General features: G+C 45.2%; 1 protein-coding gene across 1 annotated transcript in view; it reads right to left on the bottom strand.

The window, feature by feature from the left end:
- Positions 1–24,285, bottom strand: part of LOC124712431 (aminopeptidase N-like) — a 62,476-nt gene that overhangs the window by 30,498 nt on the left and 7,693 nt on the right. Inside the window, exons 3-4 of the mRNA XM_047242725.1 lie at positions 15,545–15,737; positions 4,433–4,707 (exon numbers count right to left, since the gene is read on the bottom strand). Coding sequence (XP_047098681.1) covers positions 4,433–4,707; positions 15,545–15,737 — 468 coding nt within the window. The remainder of the gene's footprint in view (positions 1–4,432; positions 4,708–15,544; positions 15,738–24,285) is intronic.

Genomic DNA, 24,285 nt, shown 5'->3' on the forward strand with positions numbered 1-24,285 from the left:
CAGAGTGCCAAACCGAGTTTGAGAATATCAAGGAAGCACTATATAGTGCAGACATATTGTACCACCTGGATTTTTCCAAGGATTTTTATTTAGGAGCAGACAGCTCTGACTATGGACTAGGAATACATTTGTACTAAATGGAGAGGAGCGGAAATGGTGAGAGTGTAAGAACAATAGCGTTCGGTAGCAGAAGTTTAAATGCTTGGGAGAGGAAATATTCGATTACTGAAAGGGAGGCATTGGCAATTGTGTGGGGGTTTAAGCGTTTCTGGTATTATTTGGCCGGGAGGCATGTGAAAGTAGTGACTGACCATAAGGCCCTTGCATTTCTGACCACAAGCAAGTTGAGGCACAGCAGACTAACGCGGTGGGCCCTGGTATTACAGGACTATGACTTCGAGATAATTTATGAACCAGGAGCAACGCATATAATACCTGATGCTTTATCAAGATTACCAGCTGACTCGAGAGGAATGTTGGTGGATAGGCCAGAAGGAGAAGGAGTTAGAATTAACCTGATGAAATGAGTAGAGTATGAAGAATTCATAAGGAAGTTCCTAAAGAATGTGTGCAGGGAACAGAACGAGGACGAGAAATTAAAGACAATTAAAACCAAATACAGGTGTGCAGGAGAGGAAAGAATTCGCACATTTTATTATATTCATAATGGGATACTTTATAAAAGAGACAAGGAGAGTGAGGAGAACTGGAAACTCTGTGTGCCTGAGCATGTGGTAGAAAAATTAATTTGGTATACGCACTATAGTAATGCGCATTATGGACTGGAGAAGTGTCTGGAAAAGTTGAAGTTAGATTGTGCATTCAACAACATGGGAAGGCATATACGTAAGGTACTGAGTACATGTGACACCTGTCAAAAATCTAAAACGACTACAGTACAGCACAAAGGATATATGCATCCAATTGTACCAACAGAAATTAAGGACATAGTTGCAGTGGATCTCTTTGGGCCACTTCCTGCCTCACGAGGGAATTACACACAAATCTTAGTAGTGGAAGAACTGGTTTCCAAGTACATAAAATTTTACCCGTTGAAGAAAGCCACTAGTAGAGCCATCATTAACCATTTTGAGAAATACTATTTTGAAAAGGTGTGTATTCCTAAGCGAATTTTGAGTGATAATGGGTCACAATTTAGGTCAAAGGAGTGGACAGAGATGCTAAATGAACACAGAATAGAGCAAATTGCCATTTCTAGGTATAGACCAGCTTCTAACCCAGCAGAACGAGCAAGGAAGGAATTGAACCGTTTATGCCGAACATACTGTCATAGGAAGCATGGTTCATGGAAAGAATATCTGGAAGAATTTGAGCGGGTCAGGAATCACCTCCCACATGATTCTACAGGGTTTGCACCATGTGAAGTTATGCTCAATCAAGGACCCGACATTATTTTTCGTGAGTTGTTAGTTTACCCACCAGGAATTTCATTGACTTGGGAAAGGAAATTGGAGCTAGTGGAATTAAGTATGAAGGAGAAGGCTAGGAAAAGACAGGAAAGACACGACAAGCTAGTGAAACCGATAACTTACCGAGTGGGAGACTTGGTACTAGTAAAGGTTCATACAAAATCAAAGAAAATAAACTCTGAAATACATAAATTTAACCACGTTTATAAGGGACCATACAGGATTATAAAAATTGGTCATCCTAACACTGTGGAGTTGGAATATGCACGGACAAAGAGAGTGCATGGTAAGGAACATGTGGAAAACATAAAAAGGTACTACTCACACGAGAACAGGGATAACCCAGATGAGGAAGGGGAACTCGATTAGGGCAAATGTCTGAAATGAGAGTGTTCAAGCTCCTTGATGTAGTTGGGTAGGACATGTTTAGAACATTTAGTTGTTAAACGGACATTTGAAAAAGGAAAATGTTTATTTACATTGTGTTTTCTGATGTATTATAATTAGAATTGCATATTTCATATCGACGATTACCTGAGAATGGGTATAAAACCTGTAACAACTAATTTGTAGTATAATAATTCATATGTCATGTGTTCAAGTAATAATTTTTGATTGTATGTTGTGTGTTTCATTCAATATTGGACTATAGAGGACTATTGCTGTTTGATACAAAAAATTGTAATTTGGACAATGCCATGTTTATGAGACGTAATAACCTTTTGTAGAAATTATTGTGGAGGCAGCCCACTACCGGAGTCGAGGGATTATTTGGTGAATTGTACTTAATTATTTACACTATGTGTTTTGTTCAGATGTAGCAATGTCTAATTCCCTTGCCGATTCTTTTACGCCAGAGGCTCCAAAGAAGTTTTCGAGGGCGGGGATGTAAGGGGTCCGTAGGCCCTTACTATAAGTTTGCACTCGGCACAGGTCGATAGGGCAAACAATCGATAGTGCCGTGTTGCGAGAGCGAGTGTAGAGTTGAGTCAGTTCCCAGGTTGTGGGCCGAGCTGTGTGGAGGCCTGTTGCTGTAATGCAAGGCTTTACCGACAAAGGGAGTGGCCATCGCCGCGGTTTAACCCCTTTGTGTTAGAATAATACGGGAAAGTGAAGAAGTATAATTACTAGAGTGATCAGTGATATTTCTGTGCCGATATTTTTGGTTTCGCGTCTACCGCGCCGGCATCATTTGGATTGCAGTGTTGGATTGCAGTGATTGTATTAGCGTGTGACGATTATGAATAACGAAGAAGCCTGTGCTGAGATTACCCGTAATTAAATATGTGTGACGAAGGCAGTGGCTGTCTCCTTCTTTTTTGTGTGTTTTTGAGACGAATATAGGTACTGGATTAGTGAAGCTGTGTTGTTGTTCTTCTTGTTACCAGACATTTCATTATTACAGCATTTGAGAAGGACAAAATGGAATGTAACAACTCCGTAGCAGTCTATTCCGATTGCCAGCCATTAAGTACACGGTCACATTAATTAATATTTATTTGGGCTGCTATCAGATCCGGATCGGGTCGGGATACATAAATCGGAGGTGTTACAACCTGAAAGGCAGGGTTTACTAAGGGAACATTCACACAGGCAGCAAGCATACCTACGGACATGCTTCGCTCTGCTGTGCAGAATGCGATCCTGCGCTGATGAGCGCCTTACTGAGCCCCTTTTGTAGGAGTAATGGTACCGGCATGTAATGGTATGATGTACTTTAGCAGCACATTAAAAGTGTTTCAACTTTGTTTGTCTTCCCCATGCCCTCGACATCATTGCTACGAAGTTTGGTACTCGTAGAGTAATTAGGTTCCATGTTATAACGTGTTAGGTAGAGAAAGTTTGATTATAACCACCTGGTACGTATGTACTTATACTTATGTATGTACCCATATAAACAGATTTTTATGGTTTGTGTGGATTCACAGTATTATCATTCTCGACTTTCTGCCGTCATGGTGGAGACTACCACTACTAATCGTTCCCTTCCCTGTTCCACTTGCAAATAGAGCGAGGGAAAAGCGGCTATCTATACGCCTCAGTACAAGGCCTAATTTCTCTCACCTTCACGGTCCCTAAGCGAAATGCACCGAATGTTTGGCGGCGGTAGTGTCGCTCTGACGTCTTATGCTGCAATCAATGGCCGGTTCTCTAAATTTTCTCAACAGTGTTTTCTGAAAACAGCGTCGCCTTCCATCCAGGATTTCCAGTCTGAGTTCACGAACCATCGGTGTAATGTTTGCATTCCGATCGAACCTACCGGTAACAAGTCCAGCAACACACTTTTTAATTTGTTCCGTGTCTACTTTTAATACAGCCAGGTGAGAAGCCTAAACACACGAGCGTTAATCAAGAATTGGTATTCTGTACTCGCTCTGCGTTACAGAGGAGCTAAACTCCTCTAAAACTCTCACAATAAACAGAAGTCGACCATTCGCCTTCCCTGACACCATCCTTACACGGTGCTCTCGGACAGAACAGCTGAAGCATAAAACAGGTTCGAGTCTCAGTGTGGTTGCCACTGCTAATTACTGCAGCTCAATTCTAATCGTATTCTCAATTCCAATTCTCAATTTAATCTTCCATAACATAATTACAGTGTTCCATCTTAAACCACAAAAGTTTCACATACTTACCGTCTCACATCATATTGAACAGATTTTTAGACCAGTTTCGTATTTGAAGGAAGTGTGGTGGGTAAAAATTGTAGACGGACAGTGAGAGATGAATGCAGTACACAGGTTCAAAAGGAAGCACGCCGCAGATGAAGAGGCTCGCACAGGATAGAGCTGCACAGAGAGCTGCCATCGAACCAGTCTGTGGACTCAAGACAGCAACAACAACGAGAACGAGGTATTCGGGCTTTTGAAGCCGATTTAATAATAACAGGTTAAAGTTGGCCAAAGGAAGAAATGTGCACGATGAGGATTAGGCGGCTCACAGATAGCACGTATCGTTAGGATTCTCCGAACACGTAACTACACCAACAGCTGCTGGCTCACCTTGAAGGAGGAGTAGTACTCGGAAGGCGCGAGGGCTGTGTCCAGGAAGTCGAAGTTGCGGAAGGCGACAGCCCAGGGCAGGTAGTCCCGCTCCTCGCTCAGGTAGCGGGAGATGTCGAGCGGCGGCCCCCACGGCAGGTGGCCGGACCGCGCCAGGTTGAAGGAGTTGCTCACCAGCTGGGCACGCGTCTCCCGGGGAACCACCAGGTGGTCGGACACGAGCTGGGCCTGCACCACCTGCCAGCCGATCCTGTCGTAGTTGACGCGGTAGAAACCTGTGCCGACCAGACCACGGGTCAGTTCTCGAGGGCACTTTGGCTTCGAGCCGCCCGCACACGAGCAGGCCAGTCGACCGACTCGTCCGCCGAGTGGACCTGCCCCGACCGATTCGCCTGTGTGTGAGTGTTGGATATGTCGTCCGCGCACTCCACTCTGACTGGCGGACCCCTAACTTCCAGCGCTGACTGCAACGTGCTGGCCCACAGTTTCGCCAGTGCTGGCAGCTGGGGTGTACCGTACAGCAGCCACAGTCGGACAGGTCGGCGAGCGAGTCGGTGAGATGGTCGGGCCGTGAACGGGCAGTACTATTGTAACAGCTTTACACATTAATAGAATATGAAAGGTGGCTGTAAAGCTTCAATTACCATCTCTAAAGAACAGCGCACATACTTTTCAGAAAGGGCCCATTGTGCGAGAAAGAACAAGCTGTTCCCAATTAATTGGAGCTTCATCTCCGAATCTCACAGCTGGCAAGGTCACACAATTCTTTCTCAATTGCAAACAGAATAGGGTGCACCATGTAGCATCCTGCACACTCCCGATTGGGACTTTTGGGGTGCGGAAGTGGATTACAAAGTGACACAGTCATCTATCTTTCAGTAATATTGTTTACGGATAGTTCCGCCTCGAGCAGACACAATATTATTCTTTCCTTTCTACCCAGATATGTTGTAAAGTGTCAAACAAATAACGCACTTTGCCGGCCGAAGTGGCCGTGCGGTTAAAGGCGCTGCAGTCTGGAACCGCAAGACCGCTACAGTCGCAGGTTTGAATCCTGCCTCGGGAATGGATGTTTGTGATGTCCTTAGGTTAGTTAGGTTTAACTAGTTCTAAGTTCTAAGGGACTAATGACCTCAGCAGTTGAGTCCCATAGTGCTCAGAGCCATTTTTGAAATAACGCACTTTACATTGAATTCCCGAATCAGTTCCAGTTAACTCGATATACCACACGACATAATTATGTGAAAATGTATGAATTATTGATAGATAAAGTGAATAAACAAGCCAGCATTTCGTGAATGTAAACCACTAACACTCACACTAGTAATGGCAGCAAGTAATTTCCAAGACCCGCGCTACGAGACGCAGTTCTGAGGGAAAGAGAATTTTACGGTGGCAACGCCCGTCTCAATGTTAGCGTGAATCCCGCACAGCGGGACACCTTGTGGACACAATCGGGCACCGGAGCCACTGCACAGGCCGTCGCCAAAAGCCGCCCTCGTCTCTGCTTTTAACGACGACTCCTCGGAAAGCCTTGCTACAGAGAATGGAGATGACTGATAAACGTCTGGAGAAACCCCACTCAAAACATTGATAGCCACTAGTGTTAAAACTCACACCAAAGAAAAAGCTGTTTATCTCAATATTACATAGCAGAAGTTAAACTCTACCATACGAAAGAAACGACGCCCGTGATAGGCTACAAAAACTCTAGTGGGTGGAGCTATAACAAGTATGAACGCTCTATTGGCCATAAAGAAAACGCTTGGCCACTAGCTTTGATATAGGCAAATGTAGAGAGAGACATTCGCTCTTTCTCTTGTAGCAAATCGTCGAGTGTTTGAGCAAGGCGGCTCGCGCCATGCTGGGACGAATGCGCGAGTCATTATGAGAACACTTGTTCACAGGCTCGTCTTAACTCGAAAGGAGTTAAACTGCGAAGTCTCCTAGTATGGGGAATCGCACCGAGAATGACTGTTAACGCAAGCCATTTGAGGGCAATGACGTACACGCTATTCCAGACAAATCGTGTGTACCGTTCTAATTAACTTAGCTGGGGAAGAACTAGGAGTATCAGCTTCACCGAAGATGATGGAAATTTATCATACTGGGGTTTAACACTCGACAGAGATTTAGAATAGATTCTCAGGTTCACAACTCGCGCTAACAGCCTCCACTGCCGGCGCCAACGAAAGGTAAACACGTGCGCTCGTGCTACGCCGACAAGTGACATACAATTGACACTCAGAACTGCGGTCCTCTCCGTCTCTCCTACATTTTTTGTACATTCAACCGTGATATTTAGTTAAACATATTCACGATTATCATGCTAAATTGAGGTAGAAATGCGAGGTATCTGATTTAACAAAAAGAATTCATCAGCCACTGTAGAGTGCTTTATATCCTGAAGGTATTGAATTGCTTTAATTGTGTACTTGAAACTTCCTGGCAGATTAAAACTGTGAGCCGGACCGAGACTCGAACTCGGGACCTTTGCCTTTCGCGGGCAAGTGCTCTACCGACTGAGCTACCCAAGCACGACTCACGCCCCGTCCTCACAGCTTTACTTCCGCCAGTACCTCGTCTCCTACCTTCCAAACTTAACAGAAGTTCTCCTGCGAACCTTGCAGAACTAGCACTCCTGAAAGAAAGGATATTGCGGAGACATGGCTTATCCACAGCCTGGGGGATGTTTCCAGAATGAGGTTTTCACTCCAGGCACTTAAGTGTGAATTGCAGTGTAATCACGTACATCCAGATGTAGATTCACTGGCTGTTGTAATCCTGGTGCTTCTTTTTCCCACGAAACGGTTTTTGAGATTCTGTTGCTACTTCGCACACATCGCAACTTATTTATTCTGACAACTTTTTAAAAATTTCGTAGGCGGAACAATATTTCTGGCAGCTTCACGAAATATGGCGTTTCTGTTCATTGTTCATAATATCAACGAAATTTCTTCCTGATGGCACGTTTATCGATATCGCCCACGGGATGTTTATTATGTGCCGGTTTCTTCTTGCTCCCTGGCGGTGTCCACTTGAATCTGTGGAGCAAAATGTCCCTCCCGCTGTAACACGAGTATCATCTGCTTCCTGAGCTTCGGGCATTTGCACACGCACGCCGTCACATTTTGCGTCTACACTATTGCATCTGGAAGCCGCCAGCACCCAGTTGGTCCCCTTACGGCCAGGGCTGTCGATTGCTTTGTCCAGAAGTTGACCACCTCAAATAAGTTTTTGTCCAGAAGTAAAATACAAATATGTACCAAGCAAATGTTGTTTAGCTACCAGCCGGACACTATTTCCTCTTTCTTGCAGCTTTTTTGGTTGAGCTTTCAGCGGAGCAATAATTGTAGATTCTCATAATTATTGCACTTATTCTGCTGACCTACATTGTCTGTAGCTGAGTAACATTTATACACTACCTCCTCTTGGCTGGTGTACGTACCCACGCGAACGCTGAACTGCAGACGGCTGACTGAATGACCGGCGCGTATTTTCCTTCTGTTTCCATTTGCTTGCTGTAAACTCCAGGAAGTGGACGAATTACGTTATCTACCTACACTGTGTGCAAGTACAGGAATGTTAAAATTAATTTCGTGTTGTGTTTTCAAGAACGTCATGTTCATGTGAGCGGTACGCTCGCATACGTTTCTGAAAAGCTCTTGACGTGAGAAAGTGGATTACTGAATTAAAAATACACGGAGATATGTAATAAGGAAATGTAGTGCTCTTCACATCTTCTTTCTCATTAAGCAAGTTACAAGAAAGGCAGTCAGACATGTTAATGTCCCCCTGGTAGCTAAACAACATTTGCTGGCCACTATTAAAGTTCCAGCCCTCATATACGAGGTGCATTCAAGTTCTAAGGCCTCCGATTTTTTTTCTAATTAACTACTCACCCGAAATCGATGAAACTGGCGTTACTTCTCGACGTAATCGCCCTGCAGACGTACACATTTTTCACAACGCTGACGCCATGATTCCATGGCAGCGGCGAAGGCTTCTTTAGGAGTCTGTTTTGACCACTGGAAAATCGCTGAGGCAATAGCAGCACAGCTGGTGAATGTGCGGCCACGGAGAGTGTCTTTCATTGTTGGAAAAAGCCAAAAGTCACCAGGAGCCAGGTCAGGTGAGTAGGGAGCATGAGGAATCACTTCCAAGTTGTTATCACGAAGAAACTGTTGCGTAACGTTAGCTTGATGTGCGGGTGCGTTGTCTTGGTGAAACAGCACACGCGCAGCCCGTCCCGGACGTTTTTGTTGCAGTGCAGGAAGGAATTTGTTCTTCAAAAGATTTTCGTAGGATGCACCTGTTACCGTAGTGCCCTTTGGAATGCAATGGGTAAGGATGTCCCAGAACATGGACACCATCATTTTTTCAGCACTGGCGGTTACCCGAAATTTTTTTGGTGGCGGTGAATCTGTGTGCTTCCATTGAGATGACTGGCGCTTTCTTTCTGGATTGAAAAATGGCATCCACGTCTCATCCACTGTCACAACCGACGAAAAGAAAGTCCCATTCATGCTGTCGTTGTGCGTCAACATTGCTTGGCAACATGCCACATGGGCAGCCATGTGGTCGTCCGTCAGCATTCGTGGCACCCACCTGGATGACACTTTTCGCATTTTCAGGTCGTCATGCAGGATTGTGTGCACAGAACCCACAGAAATGCCAACTCTGGAGGGGATCTGTTCAACAGTCATTCGGCGATCCCTCAAAACAATTATCTCCACTTTCTCGATCATGTCGTCAGACTGGCTTGTGCGAGCCCAAGGTTGTTTCGGTTTGTTGTCACACAATGTTCTGCCTTCATTACACTGTTGCACCCACGAACGCACTTTCGACACATCCATAACTCCATCACCACATGTCTCCTTCAACTGTCGATGAATTTCAATTGGTTTCACACCACGCAAATTCAGAAAACGAATGATTGTACGCTGTTCAAGTAAGGAAAACGTCGCCATTTTAAGTATTTAAAACAGTTCTCATTCTGGCCGCTGGCGGTAAAATTCCATCTGCCGTACGGTGCTGCCATCTCTGGGACGTATTGACAATGAACGCGGCCTCATTTTAAAACGATGTGCATGTTTCTATCTCTTTCCAGTCCAGAGAAAAAAAATCAGAGGCCTTAGAACTTGAATGCACCTTGTATATCACTAGGACATAGAGAATATGTATATATATATATATATATATATATATATATATATATATATATATATATATATATGAGGGCTGGAACTTTAATAGTGGCAACTATTTATTTACAGCTCGTACAAAACAGATACGTGTTTCAGAGTTTTACTGACCTTCAAAGTAGTCACCAACATTGTGTATAACCCGTTGCCAGCATTGTCCTGCAAAATGATGGTCACGTCCTGCAGAAAGTGCCATCACTTCTGTCTCTAAGCTGGTCGTAGGTTGTGTTCCAAAACTGAACAGCATAGAGACACAGGTGATGACACTTCCTGCTGGACCTGAACGAACTTTTTCAGGTCAATGCTCAAGCACGTACAGTGCAAGCTGTTACTGATTTCAGTTTGGAAGGTAGGAGACGAGGTACTGGCAGAAGTAGAGCTGTGAGGACGGGGCGTGAGTCGTGCTTGGGTAGCTCAGTTGTTAGAGCACTTGTCCGCGAAAGGCAAAGGTCCCGAGTTCGAGTCTCGGTCCGGCACACGGTTTTAATCTGACAGGAAGTTTGTTACTGATTTGTTTGACTGATGGGGATGCTAAGTGCTATACCACCTACTGCACTCCCCTGACTTAAGCCCTCGTGTGTTCAACTCGATTTCTCAACTGAAGGAAACAGTGCACGGCACTCGCTTCAGAACCACTACAAATTCGTCGGGCAATAGAGCACGCCGCTCGAACTGTCAACACAATTGGCACTGTTAAGAGTATCCTACGACTTCCACATCGCCGGCAACGGATTATACACAATGCTGGTGACTACTCTGAAGGTCAGTAAAACTCTGAAACACGCATCTATTTTGTACGAGCTGTAAATAAATAGTTGCCACTATTAAAGCTCCAATCCTCGTATACTGCTCCCGGAGGGAAAGGTACTTTCGGTGTTCAAGATAAATGTTCAAATGTGTGTGAAGTCTTATGGGACTTAACTGCTAAGGTCATCAGTCCCTAAGCTTACACACTACTTAACCTAAATTATTCTAAGGACAAACACGCACACCCATGCCTGAGAGAGGACTCGAACCTTCGCCGGGACCAGCCGCACAGTCCATGACTGCAGCGCCTTAAACCCCTCGGCTAACCCCGCGCGGCTCAAGATAAATGGGATAATCTTCTTTACAGTTAAATGCTGTATTGTATGTTAGCATTCAGCAATGAACCCAACGCCGCCTCCCCTCCCCCCCCCCCCCTCCCCTCTCGTCCCCTCGAATCTGAAAATTTGCTCTCCGTTTCATGAAAGAACCGGTTTTCACGAATCGCACTGTTTACGAAGTCGTATCACCTGAAATATGAGCGTGCAAAAATGTAACAGGTCATAGAGAATGATGCACTGAACAAATTGAGGTAGAGAACCTGGAATTGGAGAAGCCAGCTTACGGAGGTAAACTTGTCTACAGCTTTGTCTAGCATTACAGTTTTCCAGCTCATTTACAACTAACATCCGTACGAGTTTACACGCACTGTGCTGTTTATTTACATGTACATTCTTTATTTATTGCAGGGAAACGAGGAGGACTAGCCTGATTACTAGGTAGTACAACCCGCTCGCTGGACTGGAAGGGGACGTCCTGTTCCGTGGCCTGCGAGGTCACTTGAGCAGAATCCCCTCGATTGTTTCATATGGGGGTACGGGAAGCCACTTGTTATGAGACCAGAGTTGATACGCAGACGGAATTATTTGTCAGAATTGTAGCCGCCTGTGATGTGATTCGAAACATACCAGGGATTTTTGTCAGGGTGCGTCAGAATCTTGATCGCTGATGTCATGCTTGCGTTGAACATGTTCTGAGATACAGTACAAACGGTACGTTGATTGTGTCAGTCGCTAATGGGTTGGGGTTTGGGTTGTTTGTGGGAAGAGACCAAACGCGAGGTCATCGGTCTCGTCGGATCAGGGAAGGACGGGGAAGGAAGTCGGCCGTGCCCTTTCAGAGGAACCATTGCGGCATTTGCCTGGAGTGATTTACGGAAATCACGGGAAACCTAAATCAGGATTACCAGACGCGGGACTGAACCGTCGTCCTCCCGAATGCGAGCAGACAGTAACGTTACCTCGTTACGCTGGCTGCTCCGACCCCAGGTTCCCTACCTCGAAGTGTGGTGTCAGCTACCATTCTGCAGAGATTTAGTATTTGCTGAAATGCTACTGAGTGAATGCATTAGTACGGTCGTACCTCAAATTGACTAATTCCCTTAAGGAATAAATATACTGGGAAGCAATGGTAAATATCCCCAATTCCCTAAATAAGCCCACGAGTTCACATCACAAATAATTCTTATTGCACGTTTTGTACCTGGAAAGCTTTAGCTTGGCTTGATGAGTTACCTCAAAAAATAATTCCATAAGACATTATGGAATGAAAGTCGGCATGGTGTGTCAGCCTTTTCAAATGGTTCAAATGGCTCTGAGCACTATGGGACTCAACTGCTGAGGTCATTAGTCCCCTAGAACTTAGAACTAGTTAAACCTAACTAACCTAAGGACATCACAAACATCCATGCCCGAGGCAGGATTCGAACCTGCGACCGTAGCGGTCTTGTGGTTCCAGACTGCAGCGCCTTTAACCGCACGGCCACTTCGGCCGGCGTCAGCCTTTTCATTTAATGTCCACTATGTCTGACAAAATTCGCATTGCAAATAGATATTTGTTTAGGCGCTTCACCAGATGTGTGGTGTGTTACCGCCAGCTGAATTTTCTTATCGGGCTGTAAAGCCGAAAATCTAACGCTGTTGACTTCGTCATGTGTTTGTCACAGCATTTTAGGCATTTACTGGTGGGAAATCTCTTACAAGTTCTGAATTGCATGCAGCGTGTTTTTTCTAAAATTTAGTGACAAAGAATTGGCTGGGAACCAGTTATTAAAGTCCTCGAAAGTTTCATTGCCGATCTTTCTAAGACTACACTTGATTAGCTATTTATTCCAATGGTTGTATCATCTGAGAACAAAACAAGCTTCTCATCTCGTAATATTACTAAGGAAACGTCACTGATATACACAAAAAAAAAAGCAAGAGCCATAAGACGGAACACCAAGTGTAATCGTAATTAGATCCCAGTTGAATTACGCTCGATAGCTTAATACACGTCTCTTTCCCAGTGACACCCTTTGTTTCCTGTCAGAGATGTCGGAACCAAACCATTATGCAGCATTTTCAGTTACAGCGTAATATACTGATTTACTCGAAATGATATTGTGATTTACAAATTCAAATGCTTTTGACAGATCACAATATACAGTAGCCTGTTACTTATTACCTAATGAATTAAGTACATTTTCACTATGTAGATTGTTTTATCAGTACCAGAAACCCTTAAAATCCGAACTGACAAGGAACCCCTGGAGCGGGAGGTCGGAAAAGACCAATGATGTTTACGGCATTCGACTCCCCACATATTGTCTACCATGCAACTACTATGTTGGCTGTTCGTGCAAAAGGGGGCGAGACTGGAGGTGTCCAGTAGTGAGAACAGCACGAGGTTGTGTTACGTAGTGCAACTACTTAGTCGAAGAGTAACTCGCAACACGCTGCAGCGCTAGTGGTGCAGAGCAACGGCAACGATTAACGAAGCAATCATTGCATTATATCTGCAGCAATAGTTGCCGAGGTTGACATTTCGTCAGAAGGACACTAAAGAGTTTCGTAAGAGTGGCAGGTGAAATATTAACGTTTTTGCAAGATGCGTCGGTGGGTTGTGTGCGGTCTATGTACGAGTACATGAGGAGCACTATGTGCCTAACAAGTGAAAGTGATAATGGAACACGTTTCGAACCATGTAGATCATCATCCTCGTCGGACAGGGAGCCACAAATCCCGTCTCCAGTGTAACGTAGTAAAGGACAAACGCAGTCCAAGGAGCGGGTACTAAACGTAATTACATATACGGAATATCATCCGCAGCATAATAAAAAAAAGACAATTATGAACAATTTATAACAAGTAAACAGCAATATGACCGTGTATGGCGTAAGAAAAACTACCGATGTTCAAGGGAGGACAAGGTGCACTTGCAACAAAAGCTGGTGTTTGTCGGTTTCAAGTATGCGTGATACAATTTGCAGGATGTGCATGAAAGTGACCAACTACGTTATACACATCAAACTACGGCTGATGCAGATTACAGTGATTTTAGGGGAAGCAGTGGACGGCTGCGGAACTTCAAACAGAGCTACAGAACTGGAAGAGGTACGATGACGAAATTTCAAACAAAGCGTCAACTTGACGATGCATAGTAATCAGCGGAATCGGCCAGAAAATTTGTAGATGAGATAAAATAACTTATCTCATCGTTCAGTAACAAATTTGTTTTCGTCTCCGACCAATCGGAATTTGAAGAGAAAATGCAGATGAAAGGAACACTGAAAATGAGAGATACCAAGAGAGTTGTAGCAAGCTGAACTAACATCAGTGCCTTAACGCATTCGCATACAATTGTACCGACAGTCAATGTGAATGGGGAATTGGCTGAAAGGTTATTTGTTGCGCTCCGAGAAGCCGGAGCTGTTCTGCCCCCTACGATTCCTCCTGGTGTGCGTCATCTTGCAAGGGCGGTTCAAAAATGGTTCAAATGGCTCTGAGCACTATGGGACTTAACAGCTGTTGTCATCAGTCCCCTAGAACTTAGAACTACTTAAACCTAACCAACCTAAGGACATCACACACATCCATGCCCGAGGCAGGATTCGAACCTGCGACCGTAGCGGTCACGCGGTTCCAGACTGAAGCGCCTAGAACCGCACGGCCACACCGGCCGGCTTGCAAGGGCGGGAGGGAATATTTACGTCGCAGAAAGCAAGAGTAGGAAAATGGCTGTAAGAGAACTACAACTATGGCATAAGCGCTGCTTTTGGCCAATAGCTGATAAAAATAACTTGCTTTTGCTTGATTCCTGGTCAGCGTATAAAAATCATACTTTTTTAGAGCAAACTATCCTTCCTGAAAAGTGTGTGACATTGCATTTCATACCAGTTGGAACATCAGAACAAATTCAGCCTATAAAACGTGTTATCACATTATGTGCAGCTACGCCGTAATGGGTAACCGGTTTCATGGTAAGCTGCACGACAGACTGTTTTGAATTCGCCTGCATGCCATCATATTCCATCAGTTCTCACCATCCCGTTGCACCAATATAATTCTATATGCATTCTTTGATAGGGGATACCTAGGTGAACGCCCTGCTCGGTTTGTAACTCCCAAGGAGATCGCCTCTGACACTGATGGTGCCGACCTCTGTGATCACATGGTGCGCAAGTTTTCATTCGTTGTTTAGGGTGCAAGTTAATAACTTGTTTTTAACGTTTCTCCAATGTCGACGATGTGCACTTTGCGAAGTGTAATACATGCATCCCATAGGTCGGTATTCTCTGCACGTGTCGGGCACTCATTTTCTGTGGCCCTCCTGATGCACACGGTGAGTCGTTAGCAGCTAATAATTACAAATGAGCCTTATTAAAGAGTGAACTTGCGACCTTGCACTGAGGGGTACCTTGTGAGGCTTTGACAACATACTGAATAAAATTTTCACACTGCAGCGTAGTAGGCATTGATACGAAACTTTCTGGTAGATTAAAACTGTGTGCCAAACGGGGACTCGAACTGGCGACCTTTGCTTTCAACAGGAAAATGTTCTACCGACTGAGCTACCCACGCACGACTCGCGACCCCTCCTGCCAGTATCTCGTCTCCTCCTTTGGATAATGTAATATTTGTTATCAGATGGTTAAGAGGGCGACTGAATATTTGGGAATGCTGGCTAAAGTGAAATTGGACGGAAATTTTATAGTATTTTTTATCTCCTTTCTTAAACAGACTTTTAACTTTAGCATATTTCAGCCATTCGGGTTTCATCTGAAAGTAATGTTTTCGAAACGCGTCTCGAATGTGGAACAAAAGAAACTGTGTGGGTGTCTTACCGGTCCATTTGTAGTTGAGGAGTATCAGTTCTCCCTCCGACAGACCTACGGTGATGTCCATCTCGTCGTCGAGCATCCACACGCTCTGCATCACGTCGCCGCTACCCAGCTGGGAGCCGTTGTTGAAGGTAATGAAGATGGGCCACGGCGCTGCGGCCTCGCCATCCCCGGACGGCGTCAGCTGGAACTTCCACTGTCAACAACGGGCACTGAGGTCACCGACCGTATCGTGCTGCACCTGCACTTGGCACTCGAATTGTAATAATAACTGAGTAATAATCGAGTAGTGAGGATTACTCGAGACTGGGAAACCACCTGCCTGCTCCAGCCAGTGACTTCTCCACCATCCCGGAAACCCTTACTTCGAGCGTATCCGACATGGCGGCCACGAACCTATCCACTTGTAAGGTGGCAGAATAAATGATCATATTCGCACCTTACATGAGAACTTTATACATCGCAACAAGAAGGTGAATATTACAGCTAACGTACTTCGGCGGTTATGAGAACATTTGCCTCTCAGTATGTATTGCAAAAAGGGTTGACAGTAAATCGACGGTAATTAACACACAGTATGCGTGTCTTTGAGCGGAAGGTGGAACAGGCAACGTGAGTCGTTTTTAGTTTGAAAAGACAGGTGGGCAACGGCGTAGCGAAGGGCGCTGCAAGGATTACGACGGAAGCTCAAAAATGGTTCAAATGGCTCTGAGCACTATGGGACTTAACTGCTGTGGTCATCAGTCCCCTAGAACTTAGAACTACTTAAACCTAACTAACCTAAGGACATCACAAACATCCATGCCCGAGGCAGGATTCGAACCTGCGACCGTAGCGGTCACGTGGTGCCAGACTGAAGCGCCTTTAACCGCACGGCCACTTCGGCCGGCTTTGAACCGGAATCGGACGATTTTCGTAGTACTGACCAACGTCATAACATATGTGTAGGAGCAGTTTTGTAAAGAAATTTATATATTATTGTGCTTAGAATTACTGTTCTTTCAGAAAGTTAATATTTAATAGTGTTGTGTGTAGGACTATTTGACTTTTTGATGTTGGCGAGATGCGTTATCCATCGCGCTGTTTTTATGTCGTCGAGTTGAAAACTGTGTAAAAGCTGTAATTTTTGTGCTAAAATTTGCGACATTACACTTGTCATTTCAACTTACACAGTTGTTTTCAATTCTGGAATAAGCACCCACGTTACACACTGGCTAAAGCCAATTAAATTAGTGGGACAAACGCGGCAAAAAAGGGCCTCGGGCGATGATAAGCTATAAATTCAATAATAAATACAACACCGTTCGAGGCGTAACATTCTGAAAAAAAACCACTCTAAACTGCCAAAAAACAAAAGCCGACAAAATCATTCAGCACACAGCATAAGATCACAGTATCCCAATCTGCAGTTAAGTTATATAGCTGCACCCTATAACAAAATACCAATAACCCCTCCCCCCCTTCCCCCACAGATACGAAAGCCGGTATCCCAACCTCCAGCTCACCTATGTAACTCACCCCTAGACCAGGATACCAATAAACCCTCCCCCAACTGCAAACTCGGGTATCCGAATCTCCAGTTCACCTATATACGAGTACTTTGACTGTACCCAAAAGTGCACTTACGGTGTCCGCGGTTTTGTTGGATATTGCATTTGGTAATTGTGTGCGTGGTGAATAATGGAAAGTGAAGATGGGAAATGACGAGTCGGACAGGACAAGACGGCGAAACGCATAAGAAAATAGTTTTCGATAAACGACGTTAATGGATCAGAGTTTTAACATTAAATCGTGGAAGATGATAGAGGAATCATGGTTCTTTAATGAAATCGTGGGAGAACGTAGGTGGATCAACGTTTATTAATAATAGTGTTATACGTTCGATATATTAATAAACCTTGAACCACCTGCCTTCTCCTGTGGTTTACTTAAAAAAACTGATTCAGTTATTCGGTGGTTACGCAGGCACCTAAGAGTGCAGTTTAAATGTTACGACATAATCTCTTTTATATGACAACATTCTGCTATTGTGCCACCACCTAATTTCCTAGACTGCACATCATGACGACTGGAGCACACTAAATGACACAACGACATACCTCACAGGCAGCACATAATTAAACAGCTACAGCACTTCACTTCCACTCCGAAACATTCCGAGACTCCACGAGTCGGCGAGGTGTCGCGACACAGCGCAGCTACTGTACGCGAGGGGCCGAAGCAGGCGGGCGGCGCAGTGAGGCAAGTCTTGTACACTGAGCAAGCGGTAAAGGGGACCCCAGCAGAAATCTGGACAGCCGATTAACAAGAAATTAAAACTTTCAGCTCCGCCGATGACAACAGGATTTTGTCAGAGACGATAAAGAACTCGGAAGAGTATCTGAATGAAATGGATAGCCTGTCGAAAGGTTATAAGGTCAATATCGACAAAAGTTAAGCAAAGGTAAGTCTGATTAAATCAGGTGACGATGAAGGAATTAGATTCGGAAATGATACATCATAAGTGGTAGACGAGTTCTGCTTTCTGCGGAGTAAAACAACTGATGACGTCTGAAGCAGAGAGTTTGTAAAATGTAGCCTCTCTATACTCCGAAAAGGTATCTGAAAAAGAGGAATTTCTTAACATCCAATATAAATTTAAATTTCACGTAGTTTTTTGTGTATGTATTTCTCTGGAGTGCAGCCTTTTTTATCTTAGACGTGGGCGACGAGCAGTTCAGACAAGAATATAGAAGCTACTTGGGGGGGTGGAGCCAGAGAACAGTGTCTAAAGATTAGGTGCATAGTTGGCCTAAGCGAAAGCAAATTGTTGACAGGGATAGAAGCCATTCTCCAAATTGAAACGTATGATGGCTCTTGTTGCATGTATGTAAATGTGCAGAGTGGTTATAGTTAGACTTTGGCTACTTGAGCTAGTATAGAAGGAAAACTGCTTACCGTATAGGCACCCAGCTTTACAAGAATGATGTTCGGATTGTGCGCTGCAGGATTTGCGTTGTTAGTAGTGTTGGTTCGTTCTACGTCTACATCTACATCTACATGAATACTCTGCAAATAACATTAAAGTGCCTCGCAGAGGGTTCATCGAACCACCTTCACAATTCTCTATTGTTCCAATCTCGTATATCGCGCCGTAAGAGCGAACACCTATATCTTTCAGTAAGAACTCTGATTTCCCTTATTTTATCATAGTGATCGTTTCTCCCTATGTAGGTCGGTGTCAACAAAATATGTTCGCATTCGGAGGAGAAAGCTGGTGATTGAAATTTCGTGAGAAGATTCCGCCGCAACGAAAAACGCCTTTCTTTTAATGATGTCCAACCCAAATGATGTATCATTTCAATGACACTCTCTCCCCTGTTCCACGATAATACATAATGTGCTGCCCTTCTTTGAACTTTTTCGATGCACTCCGTCAATCCTATCTGGTAAGGATCCCATACCGCGTAGCAGTATTCTAAAAGAGGACGGACAATAGTAGTGTAGGCAGCCTCGTTAGTAGATCTGTTCCATTTTCTGTGTCCTGCCAATAACACACAGTCTTTACTTAGCCTTCCCTAAAACATTTTCTGTGTGTTTCTTCCAATTTAAGTTGTTCGTAATTGTAATTCCTAGGTACTTAGTTGAATTTACCGCCTTTAGATTTGACTGATTTATCGTGTAACCAAAGTTTAATGGATTCCTTTTAGCATCCGTGTGGATGACCTCACACTTTTCGTTATTTAGGATCAACTGCCAATTTTCGCACCATTCAGATATCTTTTCTAAATCGTTTTGTAATTTGTTTTGATCTCCTTATGACTGTATTTGCCGATAAACGACAGCGTCATTTGCAAACAACCTGAGACGGCTGCTCATATTGTCTCCCATATGGTTTACATAGATAAGCAACAGCAAAGGGCCTATAACACAACCTTGGGGAACGCCGGAAATCACTTCTGTTTTACTCGAAGACTTCCCGTCAATTACTACCAATTCGCTGACGGGAAATCACAATCCAGTCACATAACTGAGACAATATTCCTTAACCACGCAATTTTACTACAAGCCGCTTGTGTGGTACAGTGTCAAAAGCCTTCCGCAAATCCAAAAATCAATCTGAAATCCCTTGTCAATAGCCCTCAACACTTCATGCGAGTGAAGAGCTATTTGTGTTTCACAAGAACGATGTTTTCTAAATCCATGTTGACTGTGTGTCAATAGACCGTTTTCTTCGTTTTAATTAGTAATGTTCGAACACAGTATGTGTTCCAAAATCCTGCTGCATATCGACGTTAATGATACGGAGCTGTAATTTAGTGGATTACTCCTACTACCTTTCTTCAACATTGGTGTGACCTGTGAAACTTTCCAGTCTTTGGGTACTGATCTTTCGTCGAACGAACAATTGTATATGATTGTTAAGTATGCGGCTAATGCATCAGCATACTCTGAAACGAACCTAATTGGTATACAACCTGAACCAGAAGACTTGCTTTTATTGAGTGATTTAAGTTGCTTCACTACTCCGAGGATATTTACTTCTACGTTACTCAGCTGTTCTTGGTTCGAATTCTGGGATATTTACTTCGTCTTCCTTTGTGAAGGAATTTCGGTAGGCTGTGTTTAGTAACGCTGCTTTGGCAGGACTGTCTTCGATGGTATCTCCCTTGCTATCGCGCAGAGAAGGCATAGATTGTTTCTTGCCGCTAACATCACATATGACCAGAAACTCTTTGGATTTTCTGCCAGGTTTCGAGACAAGGTTTCGTTATGGAAACTGTTATAAGCATCTCGCATTGCAGTCCGCGCGAAATTTCGAGCCTCTGTAGAAGATCGCCAATCTTGGGGATTTTGCGTCTGTTTAAATTTCGCATGTTTGTTTCGTTGTTTCTGCAACAGTGTTCTGACCCGTTTTGTGTACCAAGGAGGATCAGCTCCATCGTTTGTAAATTTATTTGTTATAAAACTCTCAATTTGTGCCGATACTATTTCTTTGAATTCAAGTGAAATCTGGGCTACACTTTTATTATTAAGTTGGAAGGGGTGGAGATTGTTTCTCAGGAAGACGTCAAGTGAAATTTTATCTGTTTTTTTGAATAGGTATATTTTTCGTTTATTTTTAGGGGATTTGGGGGTTCCAATATTGAGTCTCGCTACGACAACCCTGTGCTCACCAATCCCTGTATCCGTTTTGATGCTCGTTATTAACTCAGGATTATTTGTTGCTGAGAGGTCAAGTGTGTTTCCACAACCGTTTACTACTCGCGTGGGCTCATGAACTAACTGCTAGAAATAATTTTCAGAGAATGCATTTAGCACAATTTCGGATGATGTTTTATGCGTACCTTCGGAATTAAACATGTATTTTCGCTAACATATCCAGGGTAAATTAAAGTCACCACGAAATATGATCGTATGAGTCGGGTACGTGTTTGAAATCAAACACAAGTTTTCTTTGAACCTTTGAGCAATAGTATCATCTGAGTTGGGAGGCCGGTAAAAGGATCCAATTTTATTTTATTCCTGTTGCTAACAACGACCTCGTCTCATGCTAATTCGCAGGAACTATCTACTTCAATTTCGCTACAAGATAAACTACTTCCAACAGCAACAAATACGCCACCGCCAACCGTGTTTAGCCTGTTCTTTCGGAACACCGTTAGGTTATTTGCAAAAATTTCGGCTGAGCTTATATCCGGCTTTAGCCAGGTTACAGTGCCTATAACGATTTGAGCATCAGTGCTTTGTATTAGCGCTTGGAGCTCTGGTACTTTCCCAACACAGCTACGACAATTTACAGCTGTTATACCGACGGTGCCTGTATCTACGTTCTTGCTGTGTTCCGCCTGCAAATAAAAAAAAAAAACCGCCCAGTCCACGCCAAAAAGCCCCTGTTACCCGTGTAGCCGCCTGCTGCGTGTAGTGGACACCTGACGTATTTAGCGGAACCCGAAACCCAGCCACCCTTTGGAGCAAGTCGACGAATCTGCAGCCTACACGGTCGCGGAACCGTCTGAGCCTCTGATTCAGACCCTCCACTCGGCTCTGTACCAGAGGTGCGCAATCGGTCCTGTCGACTATGCTGCAAATGGTCAGCTCTGCTTTCATCTTGCTGGCAAGACTGGCAGCCTTTACCACTTCTGTTAGCCTCTCGAAACCAGAGAAAATCTCTCCTGATGAAAAGCGGCACATATCATTGGTACCGACTTGAGTCACCACCTGCAATTGGCAGCACCCTGTGCTGTCCGTGGCACCCAGGAAGATGCGTTCCACGTGTGGAGTGACTCCACCCGGTATGCACACGGAGTGCACATCGGTTTTGTTTCGACTTCTCTAAGCCGTGTCCCTGAGGGGCCCGATAACGCGCCTGATGTTGACACACGAGTATCAGCGTGTATCACTGTTGCAGACAGGTAGCACGGGTCTGGACGTGGGGAGTAGGGTTTTACTTGTAAAGCTCTTTCATAGAAACAACAGCAATAGTAATGGCGCTCTTTGGAGTAGCGACGCGTTAAAGGAACACTGAGACGTCCTCTTTCCGCACCGGGGTTGAAGGGCGTAATTCAGAAGTTGAGATTAACTGGCGATTCGGGAATTGCTCCCGGGAGAGGCCGACGGCCAACTGCGCCACAAACTGATGAAGGAGTTATACTGCCGGACGCGATGTGCGACCTGCGGGCAGTGCGCCAGCCGTGTCAGGGCAGCTGGACGTTCCGTGGTCCGACGTTACAAGAGTGCTGCGAACGAGAGTCATACGGTATACGTACTAACTTCACATCGATCACCAACTTTTGGCACGTGATGCAGACATTCGAATAGGCTTTGCTATAACGTTTCTTGCAAGGAGTGAAGTTGATGACGGGTGGCCTCGGAACATTTTGTGGTGTGACGGAGGTCATCTCTCCCGGTCAACAAACTCTCCGTATTTAAAGGCAATCGAGAACCTGTGCGACGACTCCAACTGGGCTGTTGGCATCACAGAGCCTCCACTGGGGAACCTTTCGCGGCTGACCACAGCACTGCAGTTGGCACGGGTCCGCAAGTCTCGCAGCTGTCTCGGTAGGTGGCCGCGTCAGTGCGACTCGGCAGCGTACGCCGTCCACTCGGCCGGACAGGGCGGCGGCAGAGGCGGCGTGTCGAGAGCGGCCGTGGCAGCGGCGCGGGGCGCCCAGTTGTGCGGTCGTGCCGGCGTGTGCAGACTCTCTGGGGGGAACCGACGGTGCCGGACTGCGCTCTGCGTCGTCAGGCGGACTCGGCAGGCGCCACGACGGTACGGGCCGCCACTACGTGTTCACCCTTCGTTCGCACAGCTGCCCACCTGACACTTGAGGCGTGCCACGCCCATGTCGGAAGACGCTCCAATTACGGACGGACACCTCGACGGAAGCTCGCCTCTGTCTGTCCGCTGATTAAATGAGAAGGCGGGATATTTCTGCCGAAAAAACTGGCTGTGCAATGGCGGGGGCTGCACGCACCTCGTTCTCCGGCAACAGCTGGCAGCTCGCCTGCAGCAGACGGGAAACGGCAGCAGGGGCCGCGGGGAGCGCCGGCCGGACTCGCCAGCTCTACCGGATCCGACCGCTTCACTCGTCTGCGGCATTCCGGGGACTTTGTGTAGGTACGCCTCAACGTTTGCCAGTGAGTAACATTCTGCAGTCACGATTCCTGCAGACGCTAATTTTTCAGTCTGGTGTGCATTGGTGAAAGTAAAGCAGATCCCCGGCTGAGATTAATTCCGAGAATCCTAATAAAATTTAATTCTGACGATTCAAAGTCTGGCGACTACCGGCAGACGTGGGAATGAAAAAACACCGAGACTAGAATGTAAGTCCCCACAATGGAAGCGAAAGCCCAATCCGACAACAGCCGATGGTGGCTGATTACGCACCGACGAGCTGATAGACCAAACACGTTCCTAGATTAAATGTATCCACAGTTGTGATTATCGACAAACATCAGCTGTGTACTGGAATGACGACACCGAGTTCGTGCTCGACCGGGACTGGAAGCCGGATTTCCCGCTTGTCGCCAGATGGCTATCCGAGCACGGCTCGCGGCCACACACCTGTACACGTACACACGTAACGCACGTGCGAGTACAGGTCGCAGACACACGTGGAGCTTTCGGCCTGGCGCTGAGCTGAGTCGCGGTCGCATAGTCTAATGGTGAGGCGACTGCTCGTCAGAAGCGGGGCCCGGTCGAGCAAGAATCTTCAGTGTCGTCGTTCCAGTACACAGCTGACGAATATCCGTACTCGCAACTGCGGATACGTCGCATGTACTTCATAACGGCTAGAGTCACCGCAGTACCTGTTCCTTTGCTCGTGCGTGCATGTCCGAAGAAAATCTGCGTCGTAATTCGTAAGAACACAGGCACCGCAATATCGTAAACGTGTCTGTTTCCAGTCCGATAACTCATCCTGGTGGCACAGAACGACGGCGAAAATAGGCAATATCTAGCTCGTACGCACTTACTCATTTATAATTTCTTGTTAATAATACCCTATATGAGAGTGGAAATGTTATTAAATAATGTTAAATGTTTGCTTATGACAACTTTTTAATTCTGAACCGTTACCTGCCCTGAATTTACACTGGCCAGTTGCCTCGTTTCTTATAGTTTCAAAAATGTTCTAGTCCTGGAAATTATTTAGGTAACTTCACAAACAGTTCCAAGTTTCGAAAAAGTCTCCTGCAGATCTGTCTTCATTAAGCTGGTGCACCCAAAACTTTTCCTCCAAGTGTTTTGCTAAGAATAATGT

Source organism: Schistocerca piceifrons, chromosome 8 (genome assembly GCF_021461385.2).
Source record: "Schistocerca piceifrons isolate TAMUIC-IGC-003096 chromosome 8, iqSchPice1.1, whole genome shotgun sequence".
In the NCBI taxonomy this organism is placed as follows: domain Eukaryota; kingdom Metazoa; phylum Arthropoda; class Insecta; order Orthoptera; family Acrididae; genus Schistocerca; species Schistocerca piceifrons.